The following is an 18016-nucleotide window of genomic DNA, read 5'->3' as shown; positions in this document are numbered from 1 at the left end:
CAGTGAAAGTTTGATGATAGCCTTTTGTAACTATAACTTTGCACTTTCATATGAAGTCAATCTACAGACTGCTTTCAGATCAAGCTTTTGTTCCCCAATAAATGATGCACAGTCACTATCAGAATAATGAAGTCATCACATATCAAAAGCAATATTGAATAAATTGCACTTTAACAAATAAATCACACTTTAGAATAAAATGTTCTTGAAAGTGTTGATTGTAAAATACCAGAATTTTTTTGTAGTTAGAGATTCCTATCTAAATGAAATAATTCTAGAATAAAAACAGATTATTTTATAGTATACCTGTAAAAAAAAAAAAAAGCAATATTTGCCCTCAAATTAACTAAACTGTGCATAAATATCTTTTGATCCAGTGAATATCACTTTCACCAGAGATCAAAGAAAAAAAGGGAAAGGACTCATATGCACAAAAATTATTATAAGAACTGGAACGTAAGTGTAACCATCCATAGGGGAATGGTGAAACAAATTATAATATATTGATGTAATAAAATATATTGAACCATAAGAAACAATGAAAGGTATCATTTCAAAGAAATCTGGATAGATCTATATGAACTGACGGAGGGAAATGATTAGAACCAGGAAACAATTTAAATGATTTATAAACAAAAACAATGTAAAGAAAACTAGTTTTGAAAGATTTAACAATTTTTTATCAATGTAATAACCATCCACAGTTGCAGAGGAGCAATGATGAATCATGCTACCCATCTCCTGACAGACAAGACTCAAGCATGACCAATGTGGAAATTTATTTTACTTGATGATGTATAATGGTTTTGCTTTTCTTTTGAACTGGGGAAAAAAGGGGGATGGGAGAGAAGAGAAAGACTAAGGATAAGGTTCCAAAAAATGAAAATGCAAATAGAATGAATCACAGACAAGCAAGATAGCTTTCAAAGTTACATACTGATTGTTATATACTTAAAAAGTACAGCAAGCACTAAATAATAAAGATTCCCAGTTTTATGTATAATCTACTGTTCTACAATGTATATGGAAATGCTAATTTTATTTAGGGTATAAGTTCAGAGTTTTTTAAAAAGTATTTTGAATATAACAATAGTTTACCTTGTTCCATTCTTTTCATTTGCTGAATCTGATCGACTGTTTTCTTTAATATCTTGCATTTGTCTGGTTTTACACTCAGGCTATCAATGTCACCAATGTTCGCAGACAATAACTCAGCCAGTTCTTCTAAATATTTATTTTCTTGTTCCCTGCGTCTCTTTTCAGTGCTGTTGAAATAGAAAATCTAATTATTGTAACTTCATTGCTACCTTCTATTTTTCCACAGTGTGGCATGTAATAAACAAATCTGTATGTAGAGACCCTTAATTCTTTACAGAACTCAAAGGCAGATTAAGAAACCAATGTGAATCTATTTAAAATTCAGGTACTGCAATAGGAACCATAAGGCCAAAACCAAATAAAATAAAATACAACTTTATTTTCATTGAGCAAGTGAAGTGTTCCCAAAAATATGTGCATATATTGAAATAAAAGGGACCTAACAGGCAATCCTTTGATTGTGTAGAATACTTTTATAATGTCAATATAACTTCTTATTCTGTCTGCTTTATATTTGGACTTACCACAAATTTGGTTTTATTAAGGCAAGGGAAACCTAATGAACAGGTAAGGGGTGCAACAGACAGTGCAGGGCAGCCTCAAATCAGAAAGACCTGAGTTCAATTTTGGCCTCATAAACTTACTAACTATGTGACACTGGGAAAGTCACTTAACCTTTGTTTGACTCAGTTTCCTCAACTGTAAAAGGGAATATTAACTACACCTAATTTGCAGAACTGTTGTGAGGATCAAATGAAATAATATTTGCAAAGCACTCAGCCGAGCTCCTGGTAAATAGTAGGTACTATATAAATGCTTATTTCCTCTATAATAAATAATAAAAGTAGAAATTTGATTAACACTATCAGAAAGCCCTGCACACGTGCGCGCGCGTGTACACACACACACACACACACACACACACACACACACACACTCTAGGAGGTCCTTCTCACAAAGAAAGAAAATGCAGTATTTAAAGGCCTTGCCTTACTGACCCCCTTCCCCATAAAACTAGATTTAGACAGCAGAAATCAGTAAGTTATAAGTTTTTTTTCCAAAACCAAAATTATAGCCTTCTGCCCACAGATACTCAGAAATATAATAAATAAAACTTTATTACCCATGTGACCTTGGTCAGACACAACTTTACTCAGCAATTATTTCCTTATCCTGAAAATGAGAGGGTTCGATTAGACAATCTCCAAGATCCCTTTAAGGCAGCTAGGTGGCTCACTGCACCACTCCTGGAGTCAGACCTGAATCTGAATGTGACCTTAGAGAATTACTAGCAATGTGACCATGGTTAAGTCACTTAACCTATTTGTCTTAATCCCCTGAAGAAGGAAATGACAAATCACTCCAGTATCTTAGCCAAGAAAACCAGACAGAACTGAACAACAATCACAAAAGATCCCTTTCAGCTTCATGATTCTGTAATACTGAAAAAATGGAAGAACACTGCAAACAGCTAAGCTGTATCTAATAATGATCATTAATCATTCTTCTTTTGGCTCTGGAGGAGAAAGCAAGGTTGGTAACTTTGCACAACCCTTTCTCCCTTAAATCCAATTCACTTGCATGTCATGATGTCACTTCCCTAATATCATAATCCTCTCTTCAGGAAAGAAGGACAAACAGCAACAACAACTTAATTTACTGAAATAACCAAGTAGCTCCAAGAAAAAAAATTCAAGAATGTTCACTTTAAATGGAAGAAATGGTTTAAAAAGTTTTAAAATATATTTAGATTACTGATCCATTTAGGATTTATTGTGGAGTATGAGCTGAGATGCTATTAAGCTCCCATTTTCTAATCACCAATTCAATTTTTCTAATAACTTTCTTTGAAAACTTTTGCCAATATTTTGTGATCTTACAATAACGAATGACACTGGTTCTAATTTGATACTGTCTAACCTATCTTAGTGACCTTTTTTCTAATATATGACCAGAAAGTTTTAATAACTAATGAATAGTATAATTTAAAGTGGAAGAGCAAGTATTTTCCTCCTTTTGTTTTCATACATTCTTTCCCATCATATTTTTGAGCTTTTCTTTGTCTACATGAACCTAGTTATTTCCTCTAATGCTGTAACATATGACAATTATGTACTGATGTATGAAAGCAGATGCATATATCCATTAAGGAAGTATTTTTACTTTCCTATGGTTAATTAAAGCTAAGAAAGTTGAATCATCCTCTAATTATGATCCCTTATTTGTGCAAAAGTAATTTTACAATTATATTTATAAAAGTCTTGTATGTGCATCTTGATAGCTTAATTACTACTTATTTCATACTTTTCCCTTTTTAAATGGCATTCTAGCACTCTTAATTTTTACTGGTGAACTATAAGAATATTAATATTTTTATGAGTTTACATCCCTGCTGTTTTGCTGTAGTTGTCTATAGTTTCAAGTAATTTTTTTCATTCTCTTTAAATTTTTAAATTTCACAGGATGCTTTTATAGATTGTTCTGAGAGATGGCATTCCCAAAGCCCTTTACATTATGGTTCCAATTTACCCCTCCTATTTACATTATTCACTCCTTCAAACATTCGATGTTCCAACCAATGTAACTACTTCCAGATTGCATTGTCATTAAAATATAGGTTTTATTTAACTACTTACAAGCCATATTGCATCTTACATCAGCAGAATAAAGAGTAGGAACAGTTTTTCATTTTATTTTTGCATCCCTAGTACCTAGGGATATAGTATGTAATAGGCCTATAAAAATGCTTGCTGTATTCAAGTAAATTAAAATTTTCAAACTTCTTTTGTAGTTGAGTAGTTTTCTTATTTTGTTTCAAACACAAGAGTGTTGTTGTGTGTTGTTCAGTCACTTCAGTCATGTGGCCCCATTTGGGATTGTCTTTACAAAGATACCAGAGTAATTTGTCTTTTCCTTCTTGAGCTCATTTTGTACAGATGAGGAAAATGAGGCAAACAGGATTAGGTGACTTGTCCAGGGTCACCCAGCTAGTTATGTCTTGAGGTCATATTTGAACTCAGGTCCTCCTGACTCCAGACCCAGCACTATCACTGTCCTTTCCGCACTTATATAATATATGTAAACAACAACTCTATTTTTCCAATCTAACAGATTAACTCCTTCCTCTTAATCCCTCAATCACCAAATCCTGTCATTTCTTATATTTGCTTGCTCTTTTTCATTTCTATTATTATCATAGCTTGAATTTAAGCCCACATTATATTATGTCTAGAATAGCATAAGAATCCAACTCACTTTTGTTTCCTCTTTCCCCCTCAATCCACTGTGCATACTGCCAGACAAATTATTTATTAAAACTGATTTTGTCATGTTGCTCCCCAATCCAAAAAACTTTGGTAGTTTGTTAGGGCCTCCAGCACAGAAATAAAGTGTTTCAAGTCTGTCTTCCACTGCCCAATATAAAATGACCCTGTCCTACCTATCTTCTATTCCCCAATACCCTCTAATAAGGCTATTAAAGCACTGTTCCTTGGATAGATCATGTTCATTCCCTCTTCCTTTCCTGTCCCTTTGTCCTCCACTTAAAATCTATTCAATCTGTGGAAGTCCAGTTCACATGCTACCTCCACAGAATCAGAGAACTAGACTTGCAACAGACCTGAAAGGCTCAATGGTCTGAAGCCCTCATTTTACAGATAAAGAAATGAGAATCTAAGAGGTTAAGTGAATTGTCCAAGGTTATACAACCAGTAAGGGCCCAAGGCAAGATTTAAACTCAAGCAAATTCACAAGCAAACTCAGGTTTCTAGACTATACATCCAAGGCTCTAGGCACTATTCCTTTCTGCTGATTTAATATTCCAGTCCACAATGACATCTCCACTTGTTAGTACCCACTATTATCAATGCTCCCTGGTTTTCACCCTAAGTTGGAAAACTTTTCATGTATGTTTTCTTGTCTAACTAAAATGTAAACCCCTTGAAAACAGGAATCATATATTACATTTATATTTTATCTCATATAACATTTGGAAAGTGCTGTTCAAATAAGCACTCAAAAACTTAGTGAACTGAACAGAAAATAAAAACTAAAATATATAAAGAAAAAGATAGCAAAATAAAATGAGGTTAACATTACAGGTGAGTTTGTTCAGCCCTTAAAATTTCCTGAGAGGACAACAGAAAGAGTAAGAAATGGGAATATGGTAATGAGAGATGAGACAGCCAACATTGCCAGTAAAAATACTCCAAACATTCTGCATTTACTTTCCTATGTCCACTTTGCTTATCTAGCAGGACTGGCAAGCTGAGGTCAGAGGGGACTTCAATGCAAATTTGATTTTAGAGATAATAGAAAGCCACTGAAGTTTAAGTAGGAGTGATCTGGTTAATTAGTACCCATGGATTAGAGTGAAAACAGATTTGAGACAAGGAAACCAATTAGAAAGTTATCTAGATAGTCAAGAGATGATGTGGTATTTACCTAGGTGGTGGGGAGAAGGAGAGAGAGTGAAAGGGAGAGAGAATGAAAAGGTTGTAAATAACTGGATTATGTAGGCTAAGGAAATCTGAGGAGTTTGGAATCATACCCTGTTTATGAACCTGAATAATTTAAAGGAAGGTGAAGTGAGAAAGATAATGCATTCTATTTTTTATATACTGATATTTTCACAGAATGCAACTGTGTGTGTGTACGGGCACACATGCACATGCGCAAACTCACAGATAGGGGCTGATAAGCTACTGAAAGTATAAAAAGAGAAGAAAGTCAAGACTGGAAACCAGACTACAAAGGAATAATTAGTAAATGAGAAAGAAGAAAGAAGTGGAGGGAGAGTAGAGACAGCTTTTTCTAGTTGGGTTAAGAAGGGGAAGAGAGAGATAGAACTACAACTGAGAAGAAAGTAGGGTAGTGAGGAGTTTTTTAAAGATGAGAGGGACATATTTATAGGAAAGGAGCTAGTAGAAAGATGTAATTGGAGTTTAAAGAGAAGAGATTCCCCACTATTTCAGGCTGATCCTAGTCATGCTTTATTTCACACCTACTTCCTGGTCATCTAACTTTCAGCCTATGGCTCCACTCACCATTCATGTATGGGCCAATATGTCCCTTGATGGCCACCCCTGTCTTACGCATGTTATCTCCCTCAATTACAATATAGGCTCCTTAAGAGTAGAGAGAATTACTTTTATGGAGAAATTTATGACTAAACAAGAGATATAGAACATTATAAAGTGCAAAATGGATAATTTAGATTACATTAAATTGAAAAGTTTTTGCACTAACAAACCCAATGCAACCAAGATTAGGAGGGAAGCAGAAAACTCGGAAAAGAATTTTTGCCACTAGTATCTGTGATAAAGGTCTCATCTCTAAAATATATAGACAATTGAGTCAAATTTACAAGAATATAAGTCATTCCCCAACTGATAAATGGTCAAAGGATATGAACTGGCAGTTTTCAGAGGAAGAAATTAAAGCTATCTATAGTCATGTGAAAAAATGCTCTAAGTCACTACTGATTAGAGAAATGCAAATCAAAGCAACTCTGAGGTATGACATCACACCTATCAGATTGGTAAACATGACACAACAGGAAGATGATAAATGTTTGAGAAGATGTGAGAGAGCTGGAACACTAATTCATTGTTGGTGGAACTGGGAGCTGATTCAGCCATTCTGGAGAGCAATTTGGAACTATGCCCAAAGGGCCACAAAAATGTGCATATCCTTTGACCCAAAAATATCACTTCTAGGACTGTATTCCAAAGAGATCATGAAAATGGGAAAGAGTCCCACATGTACAAAAATATTTATAGCAGTTCTCTTTGTGGTGGCAAAGAACTGGAAATTGAGGGGATGCCCATCAATTGGGGAATGGCTGAACAAGTTGTGATATATGAATGTAATGGAATACTATTGTGTTATAAGAAATGATGAACAGGAAGACTTCAGAGAGGCCTGGAAGGACTTATATGAACTGATACTGAGTGAAATGAGCCAAGCCAGGAGAATGTTGTACATAGTAACAGCCACAGTATGCGAGGAACTTTTCCGGTAGACTTAGCCATTCACAGCAATGCAAGGACCTAAAACATTCCCAAAGGACTCTTGAGGCAAAATGTCATCCACATCCAGAGAAAGAATCGAACATTTTCTCTTGTGTTACGTTTTGGTTTGTTTTTTCTCATGGTTTTCCCCATTCATTTTAATTCCTTTGTGCAAAATGACTAATGTGAAAATGTGCTTATTAAGAATGTATGTATAGAAACCATATAAGATTGCATGCTGTCTTGGGGACGGATGGAGGGAGGAAGAAGGAGAAGAAAATCTAAAGCTTATGGAAGTGATTGTAGAAAACTGAAAACAAAGAAATCAATTTTAAAAAAAACAGCAGAGGCTACCATTGTTTTTGTATCCATGTCTACATCACTTGGAACAAAATTCAAACTTAATAAATGCTTATTCATTCATTAATGGAGAAAATGGAAGAGCAAGGCATGAAGGGTGCACGTTACTTTCCTTTACAAACTGTACAAACCAAAGTGGCTGTCCCTAATGCCTAGAATTCACTCTCTTCTCACTGTTACCTCAAAGAATACTTAGTTATCTTCAAGCCTAAGCTCAAGTCAACTAAGTGATACAGTGTAGAGTCCTAGCCCTGGAATCAGGAAAGCCTAACTTCAAATCCAACTGTAGACACTCATTAGTTGTATGACCCTGGCAAGTCATTTAACCTGTCTGTCTCCTTCAGTTTTCTCATCTGTATATGGAGATACTAATACCATATACTTCCAAGGGGTGTTGTCATGATAATATTTGTAAAGCACTTTGCCTATCTTAAAGCACTATATGTTAGCCATTATTGTCATTATTTTACTAGCTTATTCTAGGCATAATTATATACACAGAAAGCAATACATTAATTAGCAGGCTACTCTATAATGGCACTCCTTGGATCTTAGTTTGATATTAAAATTAAAAATATAATGTGATCTTAAGCTACACTAAGTGAAGCATTCTGCCTGAACCAAAGGAAGTTAATAAATCTCATTGTATTTAAAAATACATCTAGAATATCATATTCAGTTCTGGTTACCACACATTAAGGAGTGTAATGACAAACTAGATATTATCCAAAGAAGGAGGAAGGATTTGGAAAACATTCCACATGTGGAATGTTTAAAGAAAATAGAGAAGAGGGGAAGTATGGTAATAATCTTTAAGTATTAAAAGCATTATATATTCTAAAGAAAGTTTATTCCGTGTAACTTTTGAGACAGTGCTAGGAGAGATGGAAGTTAAATAGGCAGAATTGGGCTCTATGTAAGAAAAATGATATGCTCAAATAACAAAGAATCAATAGAGTTTATCTAAAAACAAATGGGCCATCTCCTGAGATACAGTTTTGTTTATCACCAAAAATTTCTATATGGTAGCTAGATAACCATCTGTGGAAAATGAAATATTATAAGACAGGTTCCCTGGGTTGGCAGAAAATTAAACTACGTAAGGCCTGAAATTCTTATTACTTTGAGATTTCATGATTCCTCATTCCCCACACATCTCTCAATCAGACTTGTCTCCCCTTCCAAATGTCACTACCAAATCCTCTACTAATAATACAGAATATAAAATTCCACTTTCTACTTCATTAGCAAACAAAAGCCAAACACAGAGCAATAAAAGAACTGACATTTGAACAGCAGATTAAAGTTTATAAAGTGCTTTACAAGCATTATTCCTTTTGATTCTCACAACACTATAGAATAAGTGGGTAATTCCTGTATTATTGCTCCTGTTTTACAGAGAAGAAAACGGAGCCTGAGAGTTAAAGTTACATTCCAATGGCCATTAAGTCTTAGAATCAAGATCTGAACACATATCTCTTCTGACCCCAAAGTTCAATATATTTTCTACTCTACCATGTGTGAACAATAATGATTAATAACTATGCTTGGGAAATCAGCTCATTTATAGCAAATAAAACAAAACAGTAATAAAAATGATAAAACAGACAATCCAAAAAATGCATTAAGTAGAATGTACTATACAAAAGTGAGGCTACTCTAGATAAGAAGTACTACACATATTGTCAGACTTTTTCAGTGTGTTCATTAGCATTGCTGAGCTGGGTTTTTTTCCCCTCGTTTATCTTTTTTATTATAAGGAATGGTTGTCTGGGAGGTGGGGGATTCATTGGGAAATGTAGACAATACAAAAATAACATCACAATAAAATCTAAATGTTCTTACCTTGATGCCAGTGTGTCACATGGTGATCCTTTTCTCTTGTGAGAATCTGGGTTAGAAGGGTCTGTCGAACTGTCTCCGAGGCCACTCATGTTGAGCTATTTCACACCTAACAACAACACAAAAGAAAATAATAAATATACTGGTAGAAAATGCTAACCAAATAATGCAAAATTGCTAGGTAAAAGTAACTAAAGTCTATCAAAAATATTTGCTACTCACTAAATAGACTACAGTTGCAATAAAAAGTATTATAATATGCTACAAAGAACACTGAAATTTGGACTCCTAGGTTCAAATCATGGCTCTGCCACTAGATAACATGACAAGTCAATTAACTTATGTCTTTCCTTCTCCATCTGTCAAATAGGGAAATTAATACCTGTATTTAAAATTAAACCACAATGTTACAGTATTAAAAATAAAATAATTTTTAAAAATCAATGCATATTATGAAATAATCATCACAATGCCTGAACATAAAGAAAAAAAACCCAACACTACACAATGGAACCTGAACAAAGAACTTAATCCAATGTCTCAGTGTGGCACAATGTTGACCTTGAATTCTTCAAAGAGAACACAAGATTTGGCAGGTCATATTGTCCTAAAAAGGCTTCCGGTATGGTTCTAACAAAAAATTCTGTCTGCTTTCCAAGGACCAACATAATTAAACATGGAGGAGTTCACCACTAATAGACTCACCACCTGATGATGGCTTATTTGATCATGACAACCTATGAAAGAAAAATACGGGGCCCTTGGAACAGTACACCTATCCCCAATATACATGTCTGCTTTCACGACAGTGGCATAATAGTGGGGAAAAGAGGCAGATACTGCTTAGAAAAATAGAGTTAATAGACTTTCTATAAACATTAATAGAACTGCTGGAATTAATAGAACTGCAAAAGATCACTGTCCAGTGACTCAAGATGGAAAAACTCCCGGAGGCCCTGAATCATGTCAATCTTGTTATAAATTAAAGGAGAATATAAAACAAAAGTTCCAGAAATATGGAAAAAAATGTTTCAAAGGTTCTCTTTGGAGAGGCACAGAGAAATTTATGTTGTTGGTTTTATCACATGTTTGAGGGCAATAAAAGCATAATTTCTTGGGACACTTAGTAATCTTGTACTATAATGTTGAAGATAAGCACTATAAGATAAGAAAGAAGATGGTTTTGAAAATAACTCGTTTATAAAATAACATATGTTATAGGGATTGATCATATAGAGAAATTCAAAGAACTTGATATGACTATCCTCCAAGTTAAATTAACATATATTTTAATATTCTTTCATGTACAGTGGGTGATAAGAGAGCAATAAAACTAATGGAAAATTCAAGAATAAAAAACAAGAGGCAAAGAGAGTAGAGATGTGTTATATATAATAAGCATCAAATAACATCATAAAAATAAAATTGATTATATTTTAAAAGAAAATAAATTATGATTTCATATATATATATATATATATATATATATATGGAGGTAATTTTCAAACCATTTTTCTGTGCATAGTCAGGACTGACCTGTTATATAAAAGATCAAACAAAATCAATACCAACTTAGAAGAAAGAATAAAAATAAGATATAGCATGCAATTAGATGCAGCCAAAGGAGCAAGGCACACTAAGGCAGAAACAGATGGCAGCATTTGTCAGGGAAGGCAAAACACGGTCATCTTGATGACCAACTCCCCTCAGCTTTTAATGGAGCTGGTCCAAGACTCTGAATTGAAGAGCCTTAGGGATAGCCATATCCCCCAAAGCAACAGACCTGCTTTGAGCTCAGTCTCCTCAGCTATCACTAAATCACTGTGGAAAGGGGACTACCTTCTTCTTCACCAATAGCAACAACTGCGCCCCAACTGCCACCAACAGGCAAATAGGCAGAAGAGCCCAGGAAGTGACAGTGCCCCCCATAACACTGCTCCTGCTTCTAGGCCAGCTCTCACAATGATCATCCAAGGGAGTGATTCCTGTAGAATAAGTACCAGCCATCACTGTCAACCAACCAATGTAATACAAAACAGGCGAGTCAGACTAGCTGAAGCAGCAAGACACACTGGACGGAGAGATAAGAGACAGTATATAGTCAGGTAAGTCAAATGACCAACACCACCTTGGCCACTATCCTCCCTTCAAAACCTGATGGGGACAGCCCAGAACCCTGAACCAAACATCCCTGGGATTAGCAATGTTTTTCCACCATACCCTCAGACATCATCTTGGGAAGTAATCCCTATGGAGAAGCAGTCTGGTAACTGCCAGGCCTAGAGGCCTGAGGGCTACCCGAGTCTTCTTACCTCTATCCCGAGGTCTTTGGTTGGCCAAACCGGATGCTCGTATGAGAGAAAGGACGTTCCAGAGTCGAGCAAGGGTTGAGCTTTATTTCAGGATCTAGTTACAAGTGCAGGGGAATTCTTCCTTAGGTGGGAGCGAAGAATCTCCCAAGGCGGCAAAGATCTTACAATAAGAGATTGGAAGTAGAAGTATAAGTGGGGAGAGAGGGGGAGGGGAGAGAAGAGAGAGGAAAATCAGAGCCTTGTTGTCCTGTCCGCTCCGCGCCCCTCGGCCCAAGAGAGCTTTCAGGCTTTCCTGATCCTACTTAAACCCTCCAGCAGCATAGTTTGCATCTGAATACCGTGCTGTTAGATAACAATAGTGTGCCCAGATCCGGGACAATCTCGAGGGCGGGGAGAGCTCTCTCCCATCACGTTTCTCACGGGAAGAGGCGGAAATATACGAGATAGCTCGGTTCACCTCGATTCCCAGTCGTTTCCTGGGGGGTCTCGTGAGAACTCTAAGATTTAGAAGTTCCCACCTTTACCCGCCCGAGACTGTCCACCTGGAATTGAGCTTCCATCCCCAACATGTAACTACTTCTGCAGGTGCTACTGCCACATATTTTGAAGACCCAGAAAAGAAAGTTCTTGTAACCAAAGCCCTTGGCATGGTCAAATAGTTCAACAAAAGAAACTGATTTGATAAATGGAAATGACATTAAAGAAGAGGAACTACCAGTTGTTTTGATAATGCTGGTTAAGGATGATGGGACCCTTCTATTTGACTTGAAGCTGAAATCTTCCATATACTTTATCTACCCCATTAGAATGGGAGCTCCTTGAGAGAAGGGACTGTCTTTTTTCTTTCTTTCTATATCCCTAGTGGTTTTCATATATTAAAAGCTTAATAAGGAAAAAAAATAAGACCATAGAAGGTTACTTTCTTGGTAAACAGGTGTCTCCTCCTATCCTTTCAGATGAGGAAGAACAAGGCCACAAGAACAAGGCCACTGTCACATTAAGTCAAGGCCCCTGCCTCCAGGGCCTCCAAAGGGAACTTAAACTGGGCTCACGCCATGGAAGAACTTGAAAAGCAAGTTAGCAGCTTTCTAAAGGAGAACCAAAAAAATGCTGAGGAAAATAAAACCTTTAAAAAGAGGCTAACTCAACTGGAAAAAGAGGTCCAAAAAGCCAAAAAGGAGAAGGAGGCTTTAAAAAGCAGAATTACCAGATGGAGGAGAAGGTTCAAAAGCTCACTAAACAAAATAGTTCTTTGAAAGACAGAACTGAGTTCAGGGAAATGATAAACCAAGATAAACCAAACAGTTAAAAAACAAAACCAAAAATTTGAAAAAGTAGAAGATAATGTGAAACATCTCACTGGAAAAACAAATGACCTGGAAAATAGATCCAGGAGAGACAGTTTAAAAATTATGGGACTACCTGAAAGCCATGATCAAAAAAAGAGCTTAGACATCATCTTCCATGAAATTATGAAGGAAAACTGTCCTGATATTCTGGAACCAGAGGGCAAAATAAATATTGAAAGAATTCACCAATCACTTCCTGCAAGAGACCTGAAGAGAGAAACTCCTAGGAATATTGTGGCCAAATTTCAGAGTTCCCAGGTCAAAGAGAAAACACTGCAAGCAGCTAGAAAGGAACAATTCAAGTATTGTGGAAATACAATCAGGATAACACAGGATCTGGCAGCTTCTACATTAAGGGATTGAAGGGCTTGGAATAGGATATTCCAGAAGTCAAAGGAACTGGGATTAAAACCAAGAATCACCTACCCAGCAAAACTGAGTATAATACTTCAAGGGAATAAATGGTCATTCAATGATATAGAGGACTTTCAAGCATTCATGATGAAAAGACCAGAACTGAAGAGAAAATCTGACTTTCAAGAACCAAGAGAAGCATGAAAAGTTAAACAGGAAAGAGAAATCATAAAAAACTTTTTAAAGCTGAACTGTTTACATTCCTACATAGAAAGAAAATATTTATAACTCTTGAGACTTTTCTCAGTATTTGGTAGGTGGAGAGATTGTACATACATACACGCGCAGACAGATGCACACACATATACAGACAGAGAATATAGGCTGTGTTGAATCAAAAGAGATAATATCCACAAAAAAAAATAAAATAAAACAAAAATTAAGTGGTGAGGGAGGAAAATACTGAGAGGAGAAAGCGAGAAATGAAATGGGGCAGGCTATAACTCATAAAAGAGGTAAGAAAAATCTTGTTTAATGGAGGAGAAAAGGGATAAGGGGAGAGGGGAAAAGTGAAGCTACTCTCTCCACATATGGCTTAAGGAGAGAATAACATGCTCACTAAATTTGGTGTGAAAATCTGTCTTACACTACAGGAAAGGAGGGGAGGAGGCAACAAGTGGGGTGAGGGTAATGATAGAAGGAATGGCAAATGGGAGAAGGGAGTACCTAGAAATAAACATTTTTGGGAAGGGACAAGGTCAAATGAAAGAATAAAAAACATGATTATTATGGAAGTCTTTTGCAAAACAATACATATTTAGTCTGTATTGAATTGCTTGCCTTCTCAGTGGGGATGGGTAGGGAGGAAGGGAAGGAGAGAAGTTGGAATTCAAAGTATTAGAAATGAACGTTGAGAATTATTATTGCATATAATCGGGAAATAAGAAACACAGGTAATAGAATAGAATAGAAATTCTATCTTGCCCTACAAGAAAAGAGAGAAGACAGGGATAAGGGAAGAGTGAGTTGTGATAAAAGGGAGGGTACATTGAGGGAAGGGATAATTAGAATGCAAGGCATTAGGGGTTACGGGGAGGGGAGAGATGGGGAGAAAAATTGGACATGCTACAAAGTGATGTAAAAGCAATGAGTATTAAAACAATTGACTGAATTAATTATTGAGACTAAATCAGAGACACCTTTAGTCTGGGGACAAGAATTTTAGTCTAAATTTCCTAGAGGAAGGTAACCTCAGGTAAAATTTGGCATTGATGGAAAAGTTATGGTTTTAATGGTAAATTTGATTTTATGATTGCTATTTAATCAGGAACTAGAATATGTATAGAAAGGCATGTAAGCCACTTAAGACTTGCCTCAAAAGATGTTCCTTAGCCAATGTGAAATTATAGTCATATCTGAAACCTGGTTATTGGAACTTGCTATTTTTAGATGCTATGGGACTATTAAGTGACTGTTCTTCTGAGTCTAACTCCAGGTATGGATAGCAAGAAAGGTGGTCTGAGGCTCCAATCCATGATGCCAGTAAGCCTGTGAGATGCTGGTATGAACTGCAAAAGGTGATCTCATGGGAAGGGTGGGAAAGTGGCTGTTCAGCCTGGGCTGAGGTAGGATTCTCCTGACTCAATTTCCCCACTGACACCTGGCAGACTTTAAGCCTGACTGAATGCAAAGTGACAATCTACTCCTGCCTGGAACTGACATGAAGTTGGGGAGATATTGTTTCCCTGCAATGTCCCTACTCTTAGTGGCAATTTCCTATAGTCAAAAGATTTGTAAGCTTAATACCAGATCTATTAAATTATAGATTGTTGGGTAGGGGAACATCCAAGGTTAAGTCTAAAATTAAGCTATTAGGCTTAGGAATTTAGACCGACAACAAGTTAGGATCCTTTAATTCTTAGTTATAGTGTGGAGATAATTAGGTCAAGGACTTATGAAGTTAGTATACACAATTATCATGTGTGTCTCAGTTGGTTAATGTTAAAAAAAAAATTTGTTTGTGGTCTATATTGTAAATGCATTAAAAAGTATCACCTGACCAAAAGTTGGAATTGTTTTATGTGATATGTACTGTGTTAAAAATGAAAAAAATGAACAAGAATAAATATAAAAGCTTAATAAAACATTTATGTATATTATTATTATGCTTTATTCATTCATTTAAGTGAAGCAATTCTAACTTGGCCTATTAGCTACTGAGGCTAAAGAAAAAGGATGTGGATAAAACAACAAGTATCATCACGGACTATTATTTACCAAGAGCTTAACGACTATAAATCAATTACTAAAACCAGGAAACTATGTATATGCTTCCTTGCCAAAAGGAGTGCTATGGCTGGTAAACAGTAGTTTAGAGTATAAGTTCGTTATAAATACCTTGCATTTAACTGAAGAAGAGAGAAGGAATTATAAAAAAAATAAAAGGCAATTTGGACTAAAGCCTTTGCATACTTGGAACTGTGCCTCAAAAGTTACTAAACTATGCATACTCTGAAGCAGAAGTGACAGAACCAAGAAAAGCAACTTATACAATAAGAATATTACTAAAAAAAAAAAAAAAAGACTGAAAGACTTAAGAACTCTGTTCAATACAATAACCAACACAAACTCCACCATCAAGTACGTCATTTGGATTCTAATAGCAGAGACCCAAATCCACCACATGAGGAGGAAGAACTGACACAAAGGAAGGTGGAAAGAAGATTTGGAGTAAACCAAGTATACTCAGGGAAGGCCCACACAGACCATTGTGTTCCAATGGTATTACAGTGTAAAGAGAATACGAGGAAAACTATTCTTGGTTGAGACCTTTGGAAGCACTTCCAGTAGGCCCTGGACCAGTCACACACAGGGGCATAAACAAGTTGATATCTGTATTATAACAGGAAGTATCCATATCAATGAGGCTGCAGATTCAAAAGACTAAAGTATCCTCAAGGCTGAATAATTGAGATGAAGATTATTCTCTGACATGGGCAGCTAGGTGATGCAGTGGAGAGAGCACCAGTGCAGGATTCAGGAGGACCTGAGTTCAAATCTCACCTCAGACACTTGACACTCACTAGCTGTGTGACCTTGGGCAAGTCACTTAACCCCAGTTGCCTAATTGGTGACCTGCACAGCCCTCATTCAAAACAAAGTCAAGTGAAAGTCATGTCATTATTTCTCTGATGGCATGGTCTTCTTTGGCAACGAAGGACAAACACACACACATCGTCTGACACAGTGTGGAGGCATGCTGTTGAAAATAACAGCACCGAAATCCTAATGTGTTAGCTTGACTTTCAACCTGGGCTTTTAACTTCGTCTTCTCTACTGTCTGCCTCTATACTTATTTTTCTAAGAAACAAAAATAGAGTTTGTTAGAAACTGTCATTTCCTATTAAGTCTACCAGAATATGTGACACAAGGAACACAAAGCACTGTCATTCAAATGGCTATTCTATTCCTATTCAAATATATGCTTTCTATTATGTTAAACAAATATCCCCTCACTCTTATACATTTTTGGTATTCTCAACATTACTGATTTTACACCAAATGCATTACCTGATATAACTTCTCAGGTACAAATTTTGGAGAGCCATGTCAGCCAACCATCATTCCCCTTATCTCTCTGCTTCAGACTTCCAGCACTTCAACATTGTGTCTCAGGACCTTTAATTTCCTACCCCACTTCCTTTACCTCCTTTTTATGGATAGGCTTCACAAATTAGGATATAAACTCCTTCAAGTCAGGAATTATCCTTCTTTTTGTTTGTATTTTGTACCCCTAGTATTCAACAGAGTGCAGTGGATAGAGTGCCAGGAGGAAGACCTGAGTTCAAATGAAGCCTTGGATACTTACTAGCTGTGTGACCCTGAGCGAGTCACTTAACCAGGTTTGCTTCAGCTTGCTCATCTGTAAAATGAACTGGAGAAGGAAATGGCATACCACTTCATTATCTTTGACAAGAAAACCTCAAATGGGAACACAGAGTTGGACACAACTAAAACAAATGAACAACAACATGGAAGCACTCAATAAATACTTGTTACCTACCTCTTCTATTCATGAATCCTTTGAGTTCTGGGGCTTTTTATGTGGCAGATTACTAATACTATGTCCTTTTTTCTCTCACAAAAAATTTGTTTTTAGTTCTTTTCTTTTAGATCAAGGCTTAAGTTTTAATGTGTCAGATCTCCTGTGTCAGTCTGGTGAAGCTTATGGACCCCTTCTCAAAATGTATTTAGATGTATAAAACATGTAAATTTATAAAGGAAACCAATTATACTGAAATGCAGCTATTAAAGTATTTTACAAAGAAGTTCATGAATCACCATGAAATCTAGGTTATTTACTTTTTATTTTGCCAAAGTGAGATTTTAAAGGTAAGGTAGGTGGCACAGTGGATAGAGTCCCAGGCCTGAAGTCAGGAAGAGCTAAGTTCAAATGTGGCCTCAGCTATGCCAAGCAAATGGCAAGACACTCCAGTATCTTTGCCAAGAAAACACCAAATTTGGTTACGAAGAGTTAGACAGGGCTGAAAACAACTGAACAAAGTCATCTGTTTCTTTTATATCCTCATATCTATTCACACAAAATAAGCTGCAATATTTTTTCATGATTTATTTCAGTATTCACTATGACTTCTTTCAGTTTTTTTTTGTTTTGAAACTTTGTTTTCCT

The 18016-nt window shown here is 36.1% G+C and overlaps 1 protein-coding gene across 13 annotated transcripts in view; it reads right to left on the bottom strand.

Moving 5' to 3' along the window:
* NCOA1 (nuclear receptor coactivator 1) overlaps positions 1-18016 on the bottom strand; it is a 241668-nt gene that overhangs the window by 116700 nt on the left and 106952 nt on the right. For 11 of the 13 annotated variants that reach the window (XR_011972410.1, XM_072633863.1, XM_072633870.1 and 8 more), the window contains 2 exons: positions 9315-9420; positions 1099-1265 (listed from right to left, as the gene is read on the bottom strand). Coding sequence is in view for 12 of the 13 variants with exons in the window: in XM_072633863.1 (XP_072489964.1) it covers positions 1099-1265; positions 9315-9403 (256 nt within the window). In the remaining variant the exon portion in view is untranslated. Of the gene's footprint in view, positions 1-1098; positions 1266-9314; positions 9421-11623; positions 11731-17194; positions 17261-18016 lie in introns of those variants that run through there. The other 2 variants (XM_072633865.1, XM_072633868.1) reach the window with 2 other exon arrangements.

This window comes from Notamacropus eugenii, chromosome 1, assembly GCF_028372415.1.
Source record: "Notamacropus eugenii isolate mMacEug1 chromosome 1, mMacEug1.pri_v2, whole genome shotgun sequence".
Classification (NCBI taxonomy): domain Eukaryota; kingdom Metazoa; phylum Chordata; class Mammalia; order Diprotodontia; family Macropodidae; genus Notamacropus; species Notamacropus eugenii.
The sequence above is the reverse complement of the archived record's forward strand: the minus strand, read 5'-3'. Positions and strand labels throughout refer to the sequence as shown.